We start from the raw sequence: 15106 nt of genomic DNA on the forward strand, positions 1-15106 counted from the left end.
TTATAGTTTAATAATGACAGGCAAAATAGCCTCATTGTATCCAAACTTCAAGAGATGAATGTAATATAAATGTGCATTATATTACATGATACAAAAATTGTAATTTTTAATTAATTAATGATATATTCACATTAAGAGCAACTCTAATGGGAGTTGCTTGTTCCATGAAGCAATTCAAACTCTGATTTCTTGTCATTGGAGGACTCTGACATGGTAACATGAGTTGCTTGAAAAAGAGAGAGAGTTGCTCTGTTCCTTACCAAATTTTAAGCAGATCATATTAAACATATCTGGGAATGTTTCAGAAATAATAATGATGAAAATTAATTTCGTATAATATTTATGTATTTACTATTGCTTTATTTTATTTTTAATATCTACTTATAGTGTATTTTTTTTCGTAATTTATTTTCTTTCCTTGTAGTGCAATTATCCATTTTAATAAAAATTTAAATTTAGTTCATAAATGATTAGAAAAAAATTATAAAAGTTAAATTTCTTAAAATTTCTTATTATTAGAATAAATTTGTGTTTGAGTTGCTTAATATTACACTAAAAATTACTTTTTTCATTTTCAATGCATGAAACGACTCAAATAAGTTGTTTCCATTGGAGATGCCCTAACTATGTATAAAAATTAAATTTAATAAACATAACTTTGGTTCAATTTTTTAAATAATAAATAATTTTATAATGCAAATTTGAAAAAATATAAAAAAAAAATAAAAATATTCTTTCGAGTTCCGACTATGCCCCTAGAGTGCAGAATGAAAAAGCGTGACACTTGACAGTGACTCACACATTCTGTTACTGTTGGGTTTGAGTTTGACGATGGACGAGATTAGGTATTCATGCAATAGCGCTCGCGAAACTCTCCAATGGATCAACGAGATTATCCAATTTCTCACTCCTTACTCTTCCTTAATCAACGACCACGTAGTTAATTTCTTCAAGGTTTCTTCCGATCGCAGAACTCATTCCCTTTTTTAATTTAATTTAATTTAATTAATTGATTGATTATAAAGTAACGGTTATGGTTGAATTTCAGGATAGGCTATGGGAGAATGTTGACGCCGAATGGATCGAATGCCTGCGCCGAGAGCCTGTTCAGAATCTTCTCCTCATACCTTCTGGTGCACTACAGGTTGCTTTCGAATCTTTTTTTTTTTTTCTTGCTCATTTTTTTTTAAATATAGTTTTATTATTTTCTGCAATTTACGTTTATGGTTTTGTAGTATTTACTGAAATGCATCCTTTGTTGTTTGAATTGGTTTATGATTGTTTGCTTTGTGAACTGGGATGGGTTCTTTAGTATTTTAAGAGCTCATGTTTGAATTTAGTATTTATAGCCTTTTGGATAAGTTTCTCTAGAAACACTTTAAGGAGAAAAAGAAATAGAAAAAAAATTGAAATAAGCTTCTGCATTAGCTAAAACTAACTAAGATTTTAGAGAAACTAATAATAGAGTTTCTACAAATTAACTTATGCTTAAAGTTTTAGCTTATGCTTGGAGTTTGTTAAGATACAAACTTAGAAGATGTTTTAAGAATTTTTCTATTGAAAATAAAGAAGTTTTTTTTTTTTCAGTATAGAAGCCCCTCAGAAACTCTTATAACTTGTATTCAAACATGCTTTTAAGCTAATTTTAACTCACAGAGAAGCTTATTTTATTTTTCTTCCTATTTTCTCTCCTAGTACTACTTCTAGAGAAGTTTACTCAAACATGCCCTTAGTTTGGATCTTTACTTAATTGGATCATTACTACTTGTCATCTCTGCATAGTGTGTTTTATAGTTCTGAATGTGGATGCCATTTATTGTTAAACTCCTCGGAGACTTGTTGGTATGTTTGGTGTGGTGAACCTTTGGCACTTTTGGTTTTGGTAGTAGTATCAAGGTGGAAAAAGGCTCCATTCTGTTGCATTTTGCTTTGTTTGTTCCATTTGATGTATTTGCCCAGGGTATTAATAATCGGTTGCAGATTTTAAGTTGAAGCTCTTTGCTTATTTGGGACCGAATAATGTATTTGGTTTTCATCGTATTCAGTACATGGTTATTTTTAGGGGGTCTACTTAGGCTGATATGCTGCAGGATTGGATGCATCTTTTGCATTCCAGTTTTTCTCTTTTTATGCTTGTCTTTGTACTCTGTCTCATGTTTGCACTTTTTACTTTGGAGGGGTACCTTATTTTTTGACATTTGTATGCTTATGTTCTCCTTTGTATTATTCTCTCTGTATATAATAAAAACTTGGTGGCAGGATCAATGGCCAATTTCTCTTAAGGAGTTCATCAGAAAATTAAGGTCTATGGTATTTTGTCAAGAACAAGCTGATATAAACATGGTATGTAATCTTTTCCTTGTCATTCACCTTTACCTTTGTGAGATCTGGGTTAGATCTTGTTGGTGGAAATTTAAATGTTTAATGAATAAGGCTTCATATTTCTTACTTATATAATATCATGGGCAAGAGAATCCAAGGGTTACAGATTTAAAGCTTGGGTTATATATGTATGTGACAATGCATATTATTCGTTTGTCTCTTGAGCAACTTATATTGTGAAAGAATATCAATTGGGCTAGTTTACACTGAGTTTTCTCATAAACCTTAGTTATTTTGGGCATTGGGTTTGCATCTGTTTATTTAATACGACCATATTTAGGTCTTTATTTTGCTCTATGGCAAATTATACAGGTTTAAAAGAGGAGTGCTAGCCACACTCTTTAGCACACTCTTTAATATTGGTTAAAATTTATTGGAAATTACAAAATTATAAGTAGAACTCATTAAATTAGGAGTGAAATCCGGTGACCTACACAAATTTGTGATTTCCAATAAATTTCTATCAATAATAAAGAATGTGTTCAAAATAGTGTGTTAAAAAGTGTGCTGCTGACATTTTAGAGTAATCAGTGTGAACTTTTATACTTTTTGTTTTCAAGCTATATTTATCTGGGATTGGGTTTTCAATTTGGAAAGTCTTGATTTATATAAGTTTGTTTCATACTTGCAGGCATTACCTGGCCTGCAGATGACTTCACTTAACAGTGTTCTTGCTCAGGGCATGAATGTAAAGAAAAGACACGAGGTGCGTCTCTAATTTTCGCACTTTTATAATTCTAAATTGCAATTTTAATCCCTCTATTATATGAGTTGTGGAAGAACGTATCGAAAGGATTTTGATGATGCCAAAGAAGTTAAAGAAAACAAGAGGTCAAGTTAAAGCAAGGTGACCAAGAAACAAAAATCTCAAAATATTTTAGATAAGTCTTGTCAACCTAGCTTAATATGTAAAAAGAAATCTTTAGAAATATTGCATAAAGTTCTTGGCCATTTAAAATAAAGAATTTCAAAGAAAACCCAAATATGATTTATATTAATAAGGTTTTGAAAATAAAGGTTTTCAATATTTTAAGTTTTAATAAGACAATTATTGTTTTTAAGAGTCTGGTAATCGATTACCATTACATGTAATCGATTACCAAAGGATGAATCTCATATGTTCAAAGTCACTCTTTAAAACGTGCTCTGGTAATCGATTACACATTCCCTGTAATCGATTACCAGAAGATGAAAATTTCAAAATTTGAATTTAAACTTTACAACGTTCCAATCATTTTGAAACTAAACCGTTGTAATCGATTACCAAGTCTTGTAATCGATTATCAGAGCCTATTTTTCTGTAAAATTTTAGAAAGTCACAACTCTTCATGAAAAGTTATGACCTATGAAACAATCATCTATAAATACTAATAATTTTTCAGACAAAGGTTACGAACTCAATTGTGAAAAACTATCTTTACAATCACTTGGCCAAAAGAAAATCATTTGCAAATTATCTAAAGAGTTCTACTAAGATCAAAAAGTGTAAAATCCGCTCTTCAAAGAGAGTTGTTATACTTCATTCATCTTTTCTATTGATCTGTAAAGGGGAAATTGTTGTTCTCCTTGGTGGTCTGTGATTCTCAACACGAGGAAAGAGAATTCCTAGGTGTTGGAGAATTTGAGTCTTGTAAAGGTTACAAGCATAGTGAAAAATCTCAAGTGGGTGACTTGAGGACTGGATGTAGGCAAGGTTGGCCGAACCAGTATAAAATCAAGTTTGCAATTCTCTATCCCTATACTTTTAATTTTGTTGTGAAGTTTTTGAATCATTACGTACAAATTGTTTAAGATATTGATTTTATAAGAAAAAAGTTAGAAAAACTAATAAAGAGAAGAAAAATTAGATAACTTAATTCACCCCCCCTCTTAAGTTACACGAGGCTACTTGACTAACATGAGTTATGCAATTTTGGTCCTCCAATTTTTAATTTCCATAATTTTAATCCCTTAATCTTATAAATTCCGCAATTTTGGTCCCCCTTGCCAAAATTTCATTCGTTGATTGTTAGAATTATAATGTTGGTCATGATCTGATATTGGACAGATGACATGAAAATTACTATTTAATAATATTTAGGCTAAATTGTACTTTTAGTTCTTAGTTTTATTTCATTTTACAACTTTTATGAAATAAAAATGAAATTTAGCACTAATACTTTGTAAATATTAATTGTCATATAATTTATTTGATGTCTCATCATGATAAATGTTAAAATTTTAACAATTAACAAATGAAAATTCAATGAAGGGACCAAAATTGCAGATTTTATAAAATTGAGGGACTGAAATTGTAAAATTAAAAATTGGAAGACCAAAAATTATGGATAGCATATTATAGGGGGACCAAAATTGCAATTTAGCCTTTTTCTTTCTTTATGAGTTTACAAGATCAAGATGTTGTTTGGGGCTGAGTTTAGGCTAGTGAATTTTGAGATCTCGATGTCATTTTCTGTTTGATCAAGAAATTTATTGGATTTCAATATATCAGATTTTTTTTTTCATGAGTGCAGGTAGAAGTTCTTTCTGCTGTTATAAGTACTGTTGCAAAAAGTGTGAGAGCTCATGCCATTGTTGACGTTGGTGCTGGTCAGGTGCATCTTCATTTTCTTTTGCTTACGATTTTGTTACAAAAGATACTGAACCTAGGTCTGTTTTACAAATTGAGGGACTTGCATGGTTAGAAGTAATTATCTTCTTTTGGATCCCAAGGGTGGAGTGGTTGTTGGCCTCAATGTCAAAAGTTTTAGTCTGAATATTGGTTGAACAGCAAGCATAAGTTATGTCCTCAATTAGTGATGCATTGGGCATATGCGTTTAATGCTTGTTGTCTACATTAGATTCCTCAGTATCAAAATTGAAAGTCTGTATATTTTTAAGCTACAAGCTTAGTTTCTGATTGTTTGGTATGCTCTGCTGGTTTCACTAGATTCCTCAATATCAGAGATGAAATTCTGTATATTCATTGGTCAATAAGCAAACATAAGTTTTGCCTTCCCTATGGATAATTTTGTTGTCTGATAACCAAGATAATTAAATTTGAGAGTTTAAGTAAATTTGTGGAGGACCGGTAAACTCAACTCGTAAACTTGACTTGTAAACTCGTATCTCATTAAAAGTATACTATAATTTTAACATAAATAACAAAATATTGCACTCACTATAAGTAAAAATTATCCAGAAATAAATAATAAATAAATAAAATAATGAAAATAAGCCATAATTTCATAAGATGTCAGTAACAACGTACCAAATTTAACACAAATACAGAAGACAAGGATCATCGTGGAGAAGAGTTCACACTTCGTCGAACAGCTGATAGGGTTGCAGGGGCGATTTTGAACAGCAGTGGCATTGGGGCACCACATATGCATTTGCCTTGAGAATGATTTGGGAGACAACAATTTTAGGTCGAATGGAATTGGGGGGCAGTGGGGGTGGAGCGGCTCAGCAAATATTTTTAAAAAATTAAAATCCTAAAATTGAACCCAAACACACAAGTTTGACAAGTTTGTTGCCAAGTTCACCAATTTCATCCGACTTTAGATGATTCTGAGTCTACATGCGAGTTCTCATTTTGGATTTGTAAGATTGTAAACTTGTATGAGTTTACGATTTAACATGTTAGTTTAGCAATCATGCTGATAACTGATTTGCCTCTATTTGTTTTCTTATTTAAACAAGTAATACTTTTTGTATATTTTTATTTAAATGTGCTGCATCTCATTTTATGTTATATTTTGCTCCTATTAGGGTTATCTTGCACAAGTACTGGCATTTCAATATCAGCATCCTGTCATTGCAATTGATGCATGTTCTCATCATGGGAAGGTTACTAATGCACGGGCAGAACGAATTAAAAAGCACTATACATCACAATTGATAAAATCTGGGTATGTTCTTCAATTCTTATCTTATTTACTGCAATATTTACTATCTTCTTAAAGATGTTTGAAATGACTAACAGATACATGACGAGGTAAGAAGTGAACATTTTGCAGTTGAGGAATTTCCAAGCATAAGTTTTAATTTTCACACTATGAATTTATAGTTTAAAAGTAAAAAAATCAATGTGAGGATGTTATTATGAGTATGTTTGGGAGGATAATTGCAATTCAAAAATGCCTTTGTAGTAGTTCAAAGTTGACCATGTTGTGATTTTGATCTCTGCAATTTTTATTTATTATTAATAATAATAATATTATTATTATTATGAGAATTTGTTTGTGTGCTTATTTGTTTTGCTGTAGATCAGGCATGCGGAGTTTGAATGTGCCAAAGACAATCACGTGTCGCGTATTGTCCATTGACACATTAAAAACCTTGGTTGAAACATCAATTCCTGGAGATGATGTTGAGCAATCCAGGTTAAAGGGAGAAAATCAAGATCAAGGGAAACTACATTGGCTCAGTGATGCAAACAAAAAGCCTTCTACTGTTCTTGCTGGGCTTCATGCCTGTGGTGACCTTTCGGTGACTATGCTGAAGTGAGTTTCAAAATAGGTTTTTATTTTTTAACCTTGCCTAATTGTTTATAATTTCTTTATAATTCTATTGAGTCTTGTCTTGACAGCTATAGCATGTCATTGTCAACTAACATCCGACTCATTACATTGTTCCTTACATTAAAGCATCATCTTGTCTTTGCAGTTAATTACTCTGTTAACTTTTATTGGCTTAACTCCATACAAAACATATTAACTGCTTGTTTTATAATGTTGCCATTGTTTCTGTGCCTGTTACTTTATCATATGTAATCTGTAATGTATTACGTGGACTTGTAATTCTTCAATTTGTTTCTTATTAGGACTTTCGTAGAGTGTAAAGATGTTAAAGCTGTTGTTAGTCTTGGTTGCTGTTACAATTTATTATCTGAAGAAATGATTAAGGGTGATGAATCTCAGTGTGGTTTTCCAATGAGTCATGCTGTAAGATCCACTGGCTTATCACTTGGAAGAAGTGCACGTGATCTTGCTTGCCAGGTACATGATCTTTCCAGTCCCTCGCACACTTGAACTTCAGTTTGGGTTGGGTTGCATTTGTGCTTTTTTCTTGTTAAACTTAAACCAAACTAATTAATAACATTTTGGTTTGGGTTGGGTCCAAAAGGTCAAAAACTTCTATAAATTTTCTAAAAAGTTGTAAATAATAATTAAAAAATAAAGTGTCACTGCAAAAAGTAATGCATCGGGTCACAAGTTAAAAAAAAAAAAAAAAAAAAAACCGTTACGTGAACTGAAGGGCATTAGGTTCGAACAAGTTAGGTCTAGTTTTACTAGAACAAAAATAAAATTCCAATCAATTTGTTTCGGTCAGTTTAGGTTTGCTTGTTACCTAAACCAGTGAACGCCCCTGCATAAACATGCATAATATAAACCACTAAGATCACATGAATAGTTTCTTTGTCACATCATGCACATTTTCTGATAAATACATATGTGATGTTTTCATTATATATTTGAAGGATAAAATTTAGATACAGTTCTATGAGTGTTAGTATTGTTCTCCTATTACAATTGAAATTTCACCTTGATAATTTGCATTATACAATATTTTATTAAATGTCAATGCATATTAATGAGGTGAAACTCCAATTCTAATTAGAAAATAGTACCTATAATACATGCAAGTCTTATCCATATTTGAAACATATTTGATTTCAAAAGAAGTTGACCCAATAAGCCTTGGTTATGTAGGGATAGAGTTGAAATAAGGTTTTACCAAGGAGTACTACCAATGCAGACCCATTAGGAATCTTTGGGGCTTACAAATAAGACACTAGAACACGCAAAACAAATATGTCAATAACTTAAAATTGTATATATTACTCCCACCAATAATTATTTTCGTTTCTATTGCAAATAACTCATGTTTAGATGAGAACTACTGAGTTCATTGTAGCTCATTCAGAAACAGAGGCAATTTCTGCAAAAACATAAATAGTAATTATTGGTTCTGACTATTCCCTGCAATCTGATTTTTATGAATTTACTGTGTTCTTACTTCTTAATCTCAATTCTTATTGTTTAAATATTATTATTAAAGTCACACGAGTAGTTTACTGAAGTATCCGTGTTGCATTCTGTTAGAGTGCAGAGAGATGGAGGAGCCTGGACATGCATGCTGGCATTCACAACTTTGAGCTGCATGCTTTTCGGGCAGCTTTTCAAATGGTACCAAGCATTTTTTTTTTTCTAACTGTACATTCATTTTCGAACATGCTTCCTTTTTTCAGCCCTCCTTATCTCACTTTTAATACAAAAATTTCAATGTCTACTGAACATTGTTTTTCAGACAGTACATTAATTCAAATGTACTAAAATAACTAGATAACTAAATGAGACCATAAAAATCCTTTTTATCCAACATGACCCTTCCTACTTTGCTTATCAATCTTACTGTAGATTGCATATAATTGTAATGCTACCACTTATTCTGCCCTTCATAAAATTTCTTATATTGGAAAATGATTCTTATTGAGAAATTTAATCTGTGATATCTACTTTTGCCTATGTATGTTGGTTAATGTATGTAGATGGAATCATGAAGATGCATGAATTCAGAAACTTTATTCCAGTATTTATTGTGTTGCATCATTTATGGTTTGTTTGGTTTAGGATAGAAAGTAAAAGTAAAGAAATGAAAATAAAGTTAAGTATGCATATAAAATAGCATAAATACCCCTCATTAAAAAAAGGCATACAAAGGTAAGGGTATTTTAGACATTTAATGCATAAAAAACTCTTTGGTCCCATTATGGAGAGATTGCTAAATTGGTGGGTCCGACCCACTTTTTATTCTTTCCTCCTTACATATTATGCAACCAAAGGAAAGAACATAATTTTACAATTTTTCTTTCCTCTCTGTTTCTCTCTTGTCAAACATAGTGTTAGTCTTTTTGAACTGCTTAAAAGATTTTGGTGGTTGTGATTTCCAATATTGCTTGTACCAAAACTCCAAAAGAATTTGTTGTGATTATCTTTGCCTGAATTTGATTTTGAATATTTCTTGTTTGGGATTAAGTGGAGAATGGAAAAAACTTTAAGCAAACACTGTTACAAATTTTGCTGTTTTGGGAGCTTGTTCATTTTAAGTTTCTTATGTTGTCCACCTGTATTTTAAATACGTATTCTTGCACAGATGTTCAAATGGATTAGAGTGCTCCATTTTACTGTTGGATTTTCTATTGGCTTCTGTTATTTGATTTTTTTTTTGCATGTATGAGTTAGTCTTGTTCTCCTATCTTGTAATATTATACTTTTTTTTACTTGTGTTCCTTACATGTAAACATAATTATTGAGAGTGATGGTGAATGAAGAGAACATATTCCTTGTGTATATTGTGCTCTAGAGATGTGTTTAAATACAAAGTAGTGGGCCTAGGCCCATAAGACTAAATTATATCTAACACTCCCCCTCAAGCTGGTGTATATAGATCATATGCACCAAGCTTGTTACAAATATAATCAATCCTAGGACCCCGTAATGATTTGGTGAAGACATCTGCCAACTGATCAGTAGAGTTAACAAACTGAGTAGTAATGTCCCCAGATAAAATCTTCTCACGAATGAAGTGACAATCTATTTCAATGTGTTTGGTCCTCTCGTGAAATACTGGATTTGAGGCAATATGCAGGGCAGCTTGGTTATCACATATGAGAGTCATCTGTGAAACTTCGCCAAATCTCAGCTCTTTAAGCAACTGTTTGAGCCAAATAAGCTCACACGTAGCAGAGGCCATGGCACGGTATTCTGCTTCTGCACTAGATCTTGCCACTACATTCTGCTTCTTACTTTTCCACGAAATCAAGTTATTGCCAATAAAGACACAATAGCCTGAGGTGGATCTCCTGTCAGAGGGAGAGCCTGCCCAATCTGCATCTGAGTATCCCACAACCTGGGTATGATTGTTGTAGCCATATAATAAACCTTTTCCTGGAGCACCTTTGATATACTTCAGAATGCGGATGACTGCATTCCAATGTCCTGCACATGGAGAATTGAGAAATTGACTCACCACACTAACTGCAAAAGAGATGTCGGGACGAGTTACCGTGAGATAATTCAATTTCCCAACCAGTCTTCTATATCTCTCAGGATCTGAGAAAGGCTCCCCCTGACTTGGTAGAAGTTTAGCATTAGGATCCATAGGTGTATCAACGGGCTTGGAATTCATTAGCCCAGTTTCCTCTAAAATATCCAATGCATACTTTCTTTGAGATATTACAATTCCATTTGTAGACTGCGCTACCTCAATCCCCAAGAAATACCTAAGTTTACCAAGGTCTTTTGTCTGAAAGTGATGGCAAAGATGTTGTTTTATCTGAGAAATGCCATGATGATCACTACCAGTGAGAACAATATCATCAACATACACTATCAAGTAGATGCACCCAGCAGTGGAATGTCGATAAAAGACCGAATGATCAGTTTCGCTTCGAGTCATACCAAACTGTTGGACTACAGTACTGAATCTACCAAACCATGCCCTTGGAGACTGTTTAAGACCATAAAGTGATTTGCGGAGACGACATACCAAACCGGAAGACTCCCCCTGAGCAACAAACCCAGGAGGTTGCTCCATATAAATTTCCTCAAGCAAATCCCCATGAAGAAAGGCATTTTTAACATCCAGTTGATAGAGAGGCCAACGACGAAGAGCAGCCATGGCTAAGAATAATCTGACAGAGGCCATCTTGGCAACAGGAGAGAAAGTGTCACTATAGTCTAATCCAAAAATTTGAGTATAACCTTTGGCGACCAAACGAGCTTTGAGTCGATCAATGGTGCCATCAGGACCAACCTTGATTGTGAAGATCCATCGACATCCAACCACAGACTTCCCAGGAGGCAGAGAAACAAGATCCCAAGTACCATTGTTCTGAAGAGCACACAGTTCATCAAGTAAGGCTTGTTTCCAACCAGGGTGGGCCAAGGCATCACCTACATTTTTAGGAATAGACACAGAAGAAAGAGAAGAAAGACAAGTATATTGGGATGGGGATAACCGGTGATAACTCAGAGTAATATAATGAGGGGAAGGATTACGAGTAGAACGATTACCTTTCCGAAGGGCAATAGGGAGGTCAGACTCAAGTGGTTGGGCCGGAGGAGACGGAGGAGGTGGCACCGAAGTAGAGTCGGGTGAGGGTCCAATGGGAAGGTTGGAGCGTTGCCGACGATGATAAACTTGAAGTGGAGGCGGAGGTGGTGGATCGGGTGACACAGCAGACACAGGAGGAGTATCAAAGACAAGAGGTGAGGGTGAAGGGGCAAGGACAGGTGTAGGAGAAGAGGAAGTAGATGAAAAGTAGAGAGAAGACTCAAGAAAGGTGACATCGGCTGAGATTAAGTAGCGACGAAGTGAGGGTGAGAAACATTTATACCCTTTTTGAGACCTAGGATACCCTAAAAAGATACATTTATGAGACCGAGCGGAGAGTTTGTCAAGGCCAGGACTGTGATTATGGACAAAACACGTAGATCCAAAGACGCGAGGAGGTAGGGGGTGGAGAGGTTGAGAGGGAAATAAAATAGAGTGAGGTATTTGGTTGTTAAGGACAGAAGATGGCATTCGATTGATGAGATAACAAGCAGTGAGAAGAGCATCACCCCAAAATGTTTGAGGAACGTGACCATGAAGTAAAAGGGTGCGAGTGGTCTCAATAAGGTGTCTATTTTTGCGCTCAGCCACCCCATTTTGTTGAGGGGTATATGCACAAGAAGTCTGATGAAGAATGCCATGGGAAGCCATGAAGGCTTTAAAGGAGTGAGAAAGGTATTCACGAGCATTATCACTACGAAAAGTACGAATAGAAACACCAAATTGAGTTTGAATTTCATTATAAAAGGATTGAAATATGGAAAATAATTCAGAACGAGATTTCATTAAAAATAACCAAGTACATCGAGAATAATCATCAATAAAAGTGACAAAATACTGAAATCCTAAAGTGGACGGGACCCGACTCGGCCCCCAAATATCAGAATGAACTAAAGCAAAAGGAGACGATGCTTGTTTGTGGACACTCGGAGAAAAAGAACTACGACTATGTTTGCCTAACTGACACGACTCACACGACAACTGAGACAACTTAGACAGACGTGGTACAAGGTGTTGAAGCTTGGCAAGGCTAGGATGACCTAATTGAGCATGGATGAGGGTAGGGGAATCCGCCACCAAACCAACAGGAGCAGAGGTGCGTAGGTGATAAAGGCCATGAGACTCACATCCGGTGCCAATCATCCGTCCCGAACTCCGGTCCTGTAAGAAAACAGAATCTTTAGTAAAAGAAATAAGGCAATCAAGAGAACGAGTAAGACGACTAAGGGATAATAAATTAAAGGGAGACTCTGGGACATAAAGGACATTGTCAATGGAGAGAGAAGGAGAAAGATGGACAGTACCAACACCATGAGATGTGGCGCGAGAACCATTAGCCATAGTGATAGAGGGTAAATAAGCAGAGGTAGAAAGAGATGAGAAAAGAGACCGATTACCAGAAATATGATCGGTAGCACCAGAATCTAGGACCCAAGGGCCAAGAGAGGTGGAGTGAGTGAGACCAACAAAGGAAGGACCTGTGTGCGCAACAGAAGCAGTGGAATTGGAAGCTTGACGTTCTTCATACCATGTAAGGAAGTCATTGAAGAGAGCTGGGGGCCCAGAGCCAGAACCGGCAGAGAGGGTAGCACCAGATGTAGTCGAGACAGGAGACGCAGTGTGGGCAACGGCACTAGCAGGGCGAGGGGGACGACCATGTAAGACATAGCAACGGTCAATTGTGTGACCCAGTTTGTGACAGTGATCACACTTAGGACGACCTTTGCCCGGTTTGCGAGAACGCTGACGATCATCACGTTGAGACACCAAAGCAGAGGAGTCGCCAGTGGTAGCGGAAGAAGAGATGTCAGGGGAAGACTTGCAGGGCACACGCAACAGAGTGGACCAAGCCGAGTTCAAGGTAGGCACGGTCGGAGATCCCAAAATCTGATCACGAATGGAAGAGTACTCATCAGGAAGCCCATACAGTGCCATCAACATAAAGAATGTTTGGCGTTGCTCTAGTTCCTTGGCAGGAGTGTCAGCAGGAGGCAAAAGTTCATTGAAGTCATGTAGGAGGCCATGAACTTTGCCCAAATACTCAGCCATGGAACCATCAAGGCGTCGGGGAGAGATGATATTCTGGAGATGTTGACACACACCATAGAGCCGTTGAGTATCATTGGTGTATAACACTCGGGCTTGTTCCCATAAATCAACACATGTCTCATGGGCACGAAAAATTTGCTTTAAGGAGGGATGAATGGTCGACTTAAGGACACTACAAATTTGAGCGTCAATTTTCAACCAACGAGGACGATCCTTCTCATCAATAGAAGCAGCTGTCTGGGTAAGGTGAGTAACATAATCCTGTCCCTTAAGCCAGAGCTTGATATCCGAAGCCCAAGTATCATAATTGGTGCCATCTAACTTGTCAATGGAAAGAGGGACATTGACATAATTAGTGAAAATAGCAGAGTCAGGCCGAGCAGCGGAAGAGGAAGCCATAGATGCTGTAATAGGAGAGAGAAACAGCAACAGGAGAGAGAAAGAAGCGGCCCGAGAAGGAAGAGACCCGTGACAAACGATGACCGATCACAAAACAAATCACAGATCGGGGTAGAGGGGGTCTGGGCGAGTCCGGCGCCGGTGGTCGCTGCCGGAAAGGTGGCCGGACGCGCCGCCACGCGCGACGGCCGGCGTGGAGGAGAGAGAAAACGCGCGAGGAGGAGATCGGCGCGTGAGGGCGCGTGCGATCTCCGTTCGCCGCGCGACCGGTGGCGTTGGGTTCGCCGGAGGAAGGCGAGCCGGGTGGGTGGGTCGCCGGCCGGAAAGATGACGGTGGTGGCGGTGGACGGCGGCGGCAGCGAAGAAAAACGCCGGAAAATAGAGGGAAAAACGGCCGGAAAGAGTCACGGCGAGGTGGTTGCCGGAAAACGGAATGAGACACGTTTTCCGGGCACCGAAGAACAGTGGGACCACCGGGAGGTCAAGGATTAGGCTTTAGATACCATATTGAGAGTGATGGTGAATGAAGAGAACATATTCCTTGTGTATATTGTGCTCTAGAGATGTGTTTAAATACAAAGTAGTGGGCCTAGGCCCATAAGACTAAATTATATCTAACAATAATAAAAGTCTTGTCCGCTTCTTTTATTTTTGTATATGTTTCATAATATTGGTATAGCTATACAACATTGTTCTAGTTTGGATTTAATGAAATGTCATACCATAATCTAGCCTGAAACTTATAGAATAAATTGGACAGATACACAGAAAATTTCTTGATAGGGGCTTAGCCATCTTCATCATAAAATTTTATATGCTGTTACTGTGTCTTCCTTTATTTTTTTTACCCTGAAAAAGCATATAATCGTTTGACTTCATTTTTGAATGGGACTATCTTGCAGCAATATATGTTCATCAACTTGACAAGTGGAAAAATTACAAATAATGAAAATGAAGTTGATGACATGTAGAGAAAGAATGGTTGTATTATACTTGTTGCCTGAGCTAGTTCTGACTACACTAGACTTGCATTATGCTTTACAACCATCTTGGTGAAGAGGCATTTTGTATTTCATCATGCAAAAATATAGGGCAGTGAGATGAACACACTTCTTAGAAATTAGATTAAACAAACACAATGCACACATTATGAAAGATCACTATAATATTCGTT

The 15106-nt window shown here is 36.2% G+C and overlaps 1 protein-coding gene across 5 annotated transcripts in view; it reads left to right on the forward strand.

Moving 5' to 3' along the window:
* The first annotated feature begins 762 nt into the window (after positions 1–762).
* Positions 763–15106, forward strand: part of LOC109813615 (S-adenosyl-L-methionine-dependent methyltransferases superfamily protein) — a 28880-nt gene continuing 14536 nt past the window's right edge. For 2 of the 5 annotated variants that reach the window (XR_014429940.1, XM_083064546.1), the window contains exons 1-9: positions 785–954; positions 1049–1144; positions 2260–2343; positions 3014–3088; positions 4896–4976; positions 6136–6275; positions 6633–6869; positions 7190–7364; positions 8472–8555. Coding sequence is in view for 3 of the 5 variants with exons in the window: in XM_083064546.1 (XP_082920672.1) it covers positions 832–954; positions 1049–1144; positions 2260–2343; positions 3014–3088; positions 4896–4976; positions 6136–6275; positions 6633–6869; positions 7190–7364; positions 8472–8555 (1095 nt within the window). In the remaining 2 variants the exon portion in view is untranslated. Of the gene's footprint in view, positions 955–1048; positions 1145–2259; positions 2344–3013; positions 3089–4895; positions 4977–6135; positions 6276–6632; positions 6870–7189; positions 7365–8471; positions 8556–15106 lie in introns of all 5 variants that reach the window. The other 3 variants (XR_014429939.1, XM_083064545.1, XM_083064544.1) reach the window with 2 other exon arrangements.

This window comes from Cajanus cajan, chromosome 10, assembly GCF_000230855.2.
Source record: "Cajanus cajan strain Asha chromosome 10, NIPB_CcT2T_4, whole genome shotgun sequence".
In the NCBI taxonomy this organism is placed as follows: domain Eukaryota; kingdom Viridiplantae; phylum Streptophyta; class Magnoliopsida; order Fabales; family Fabaceae; genus Cajanus; species Cajanus cajan.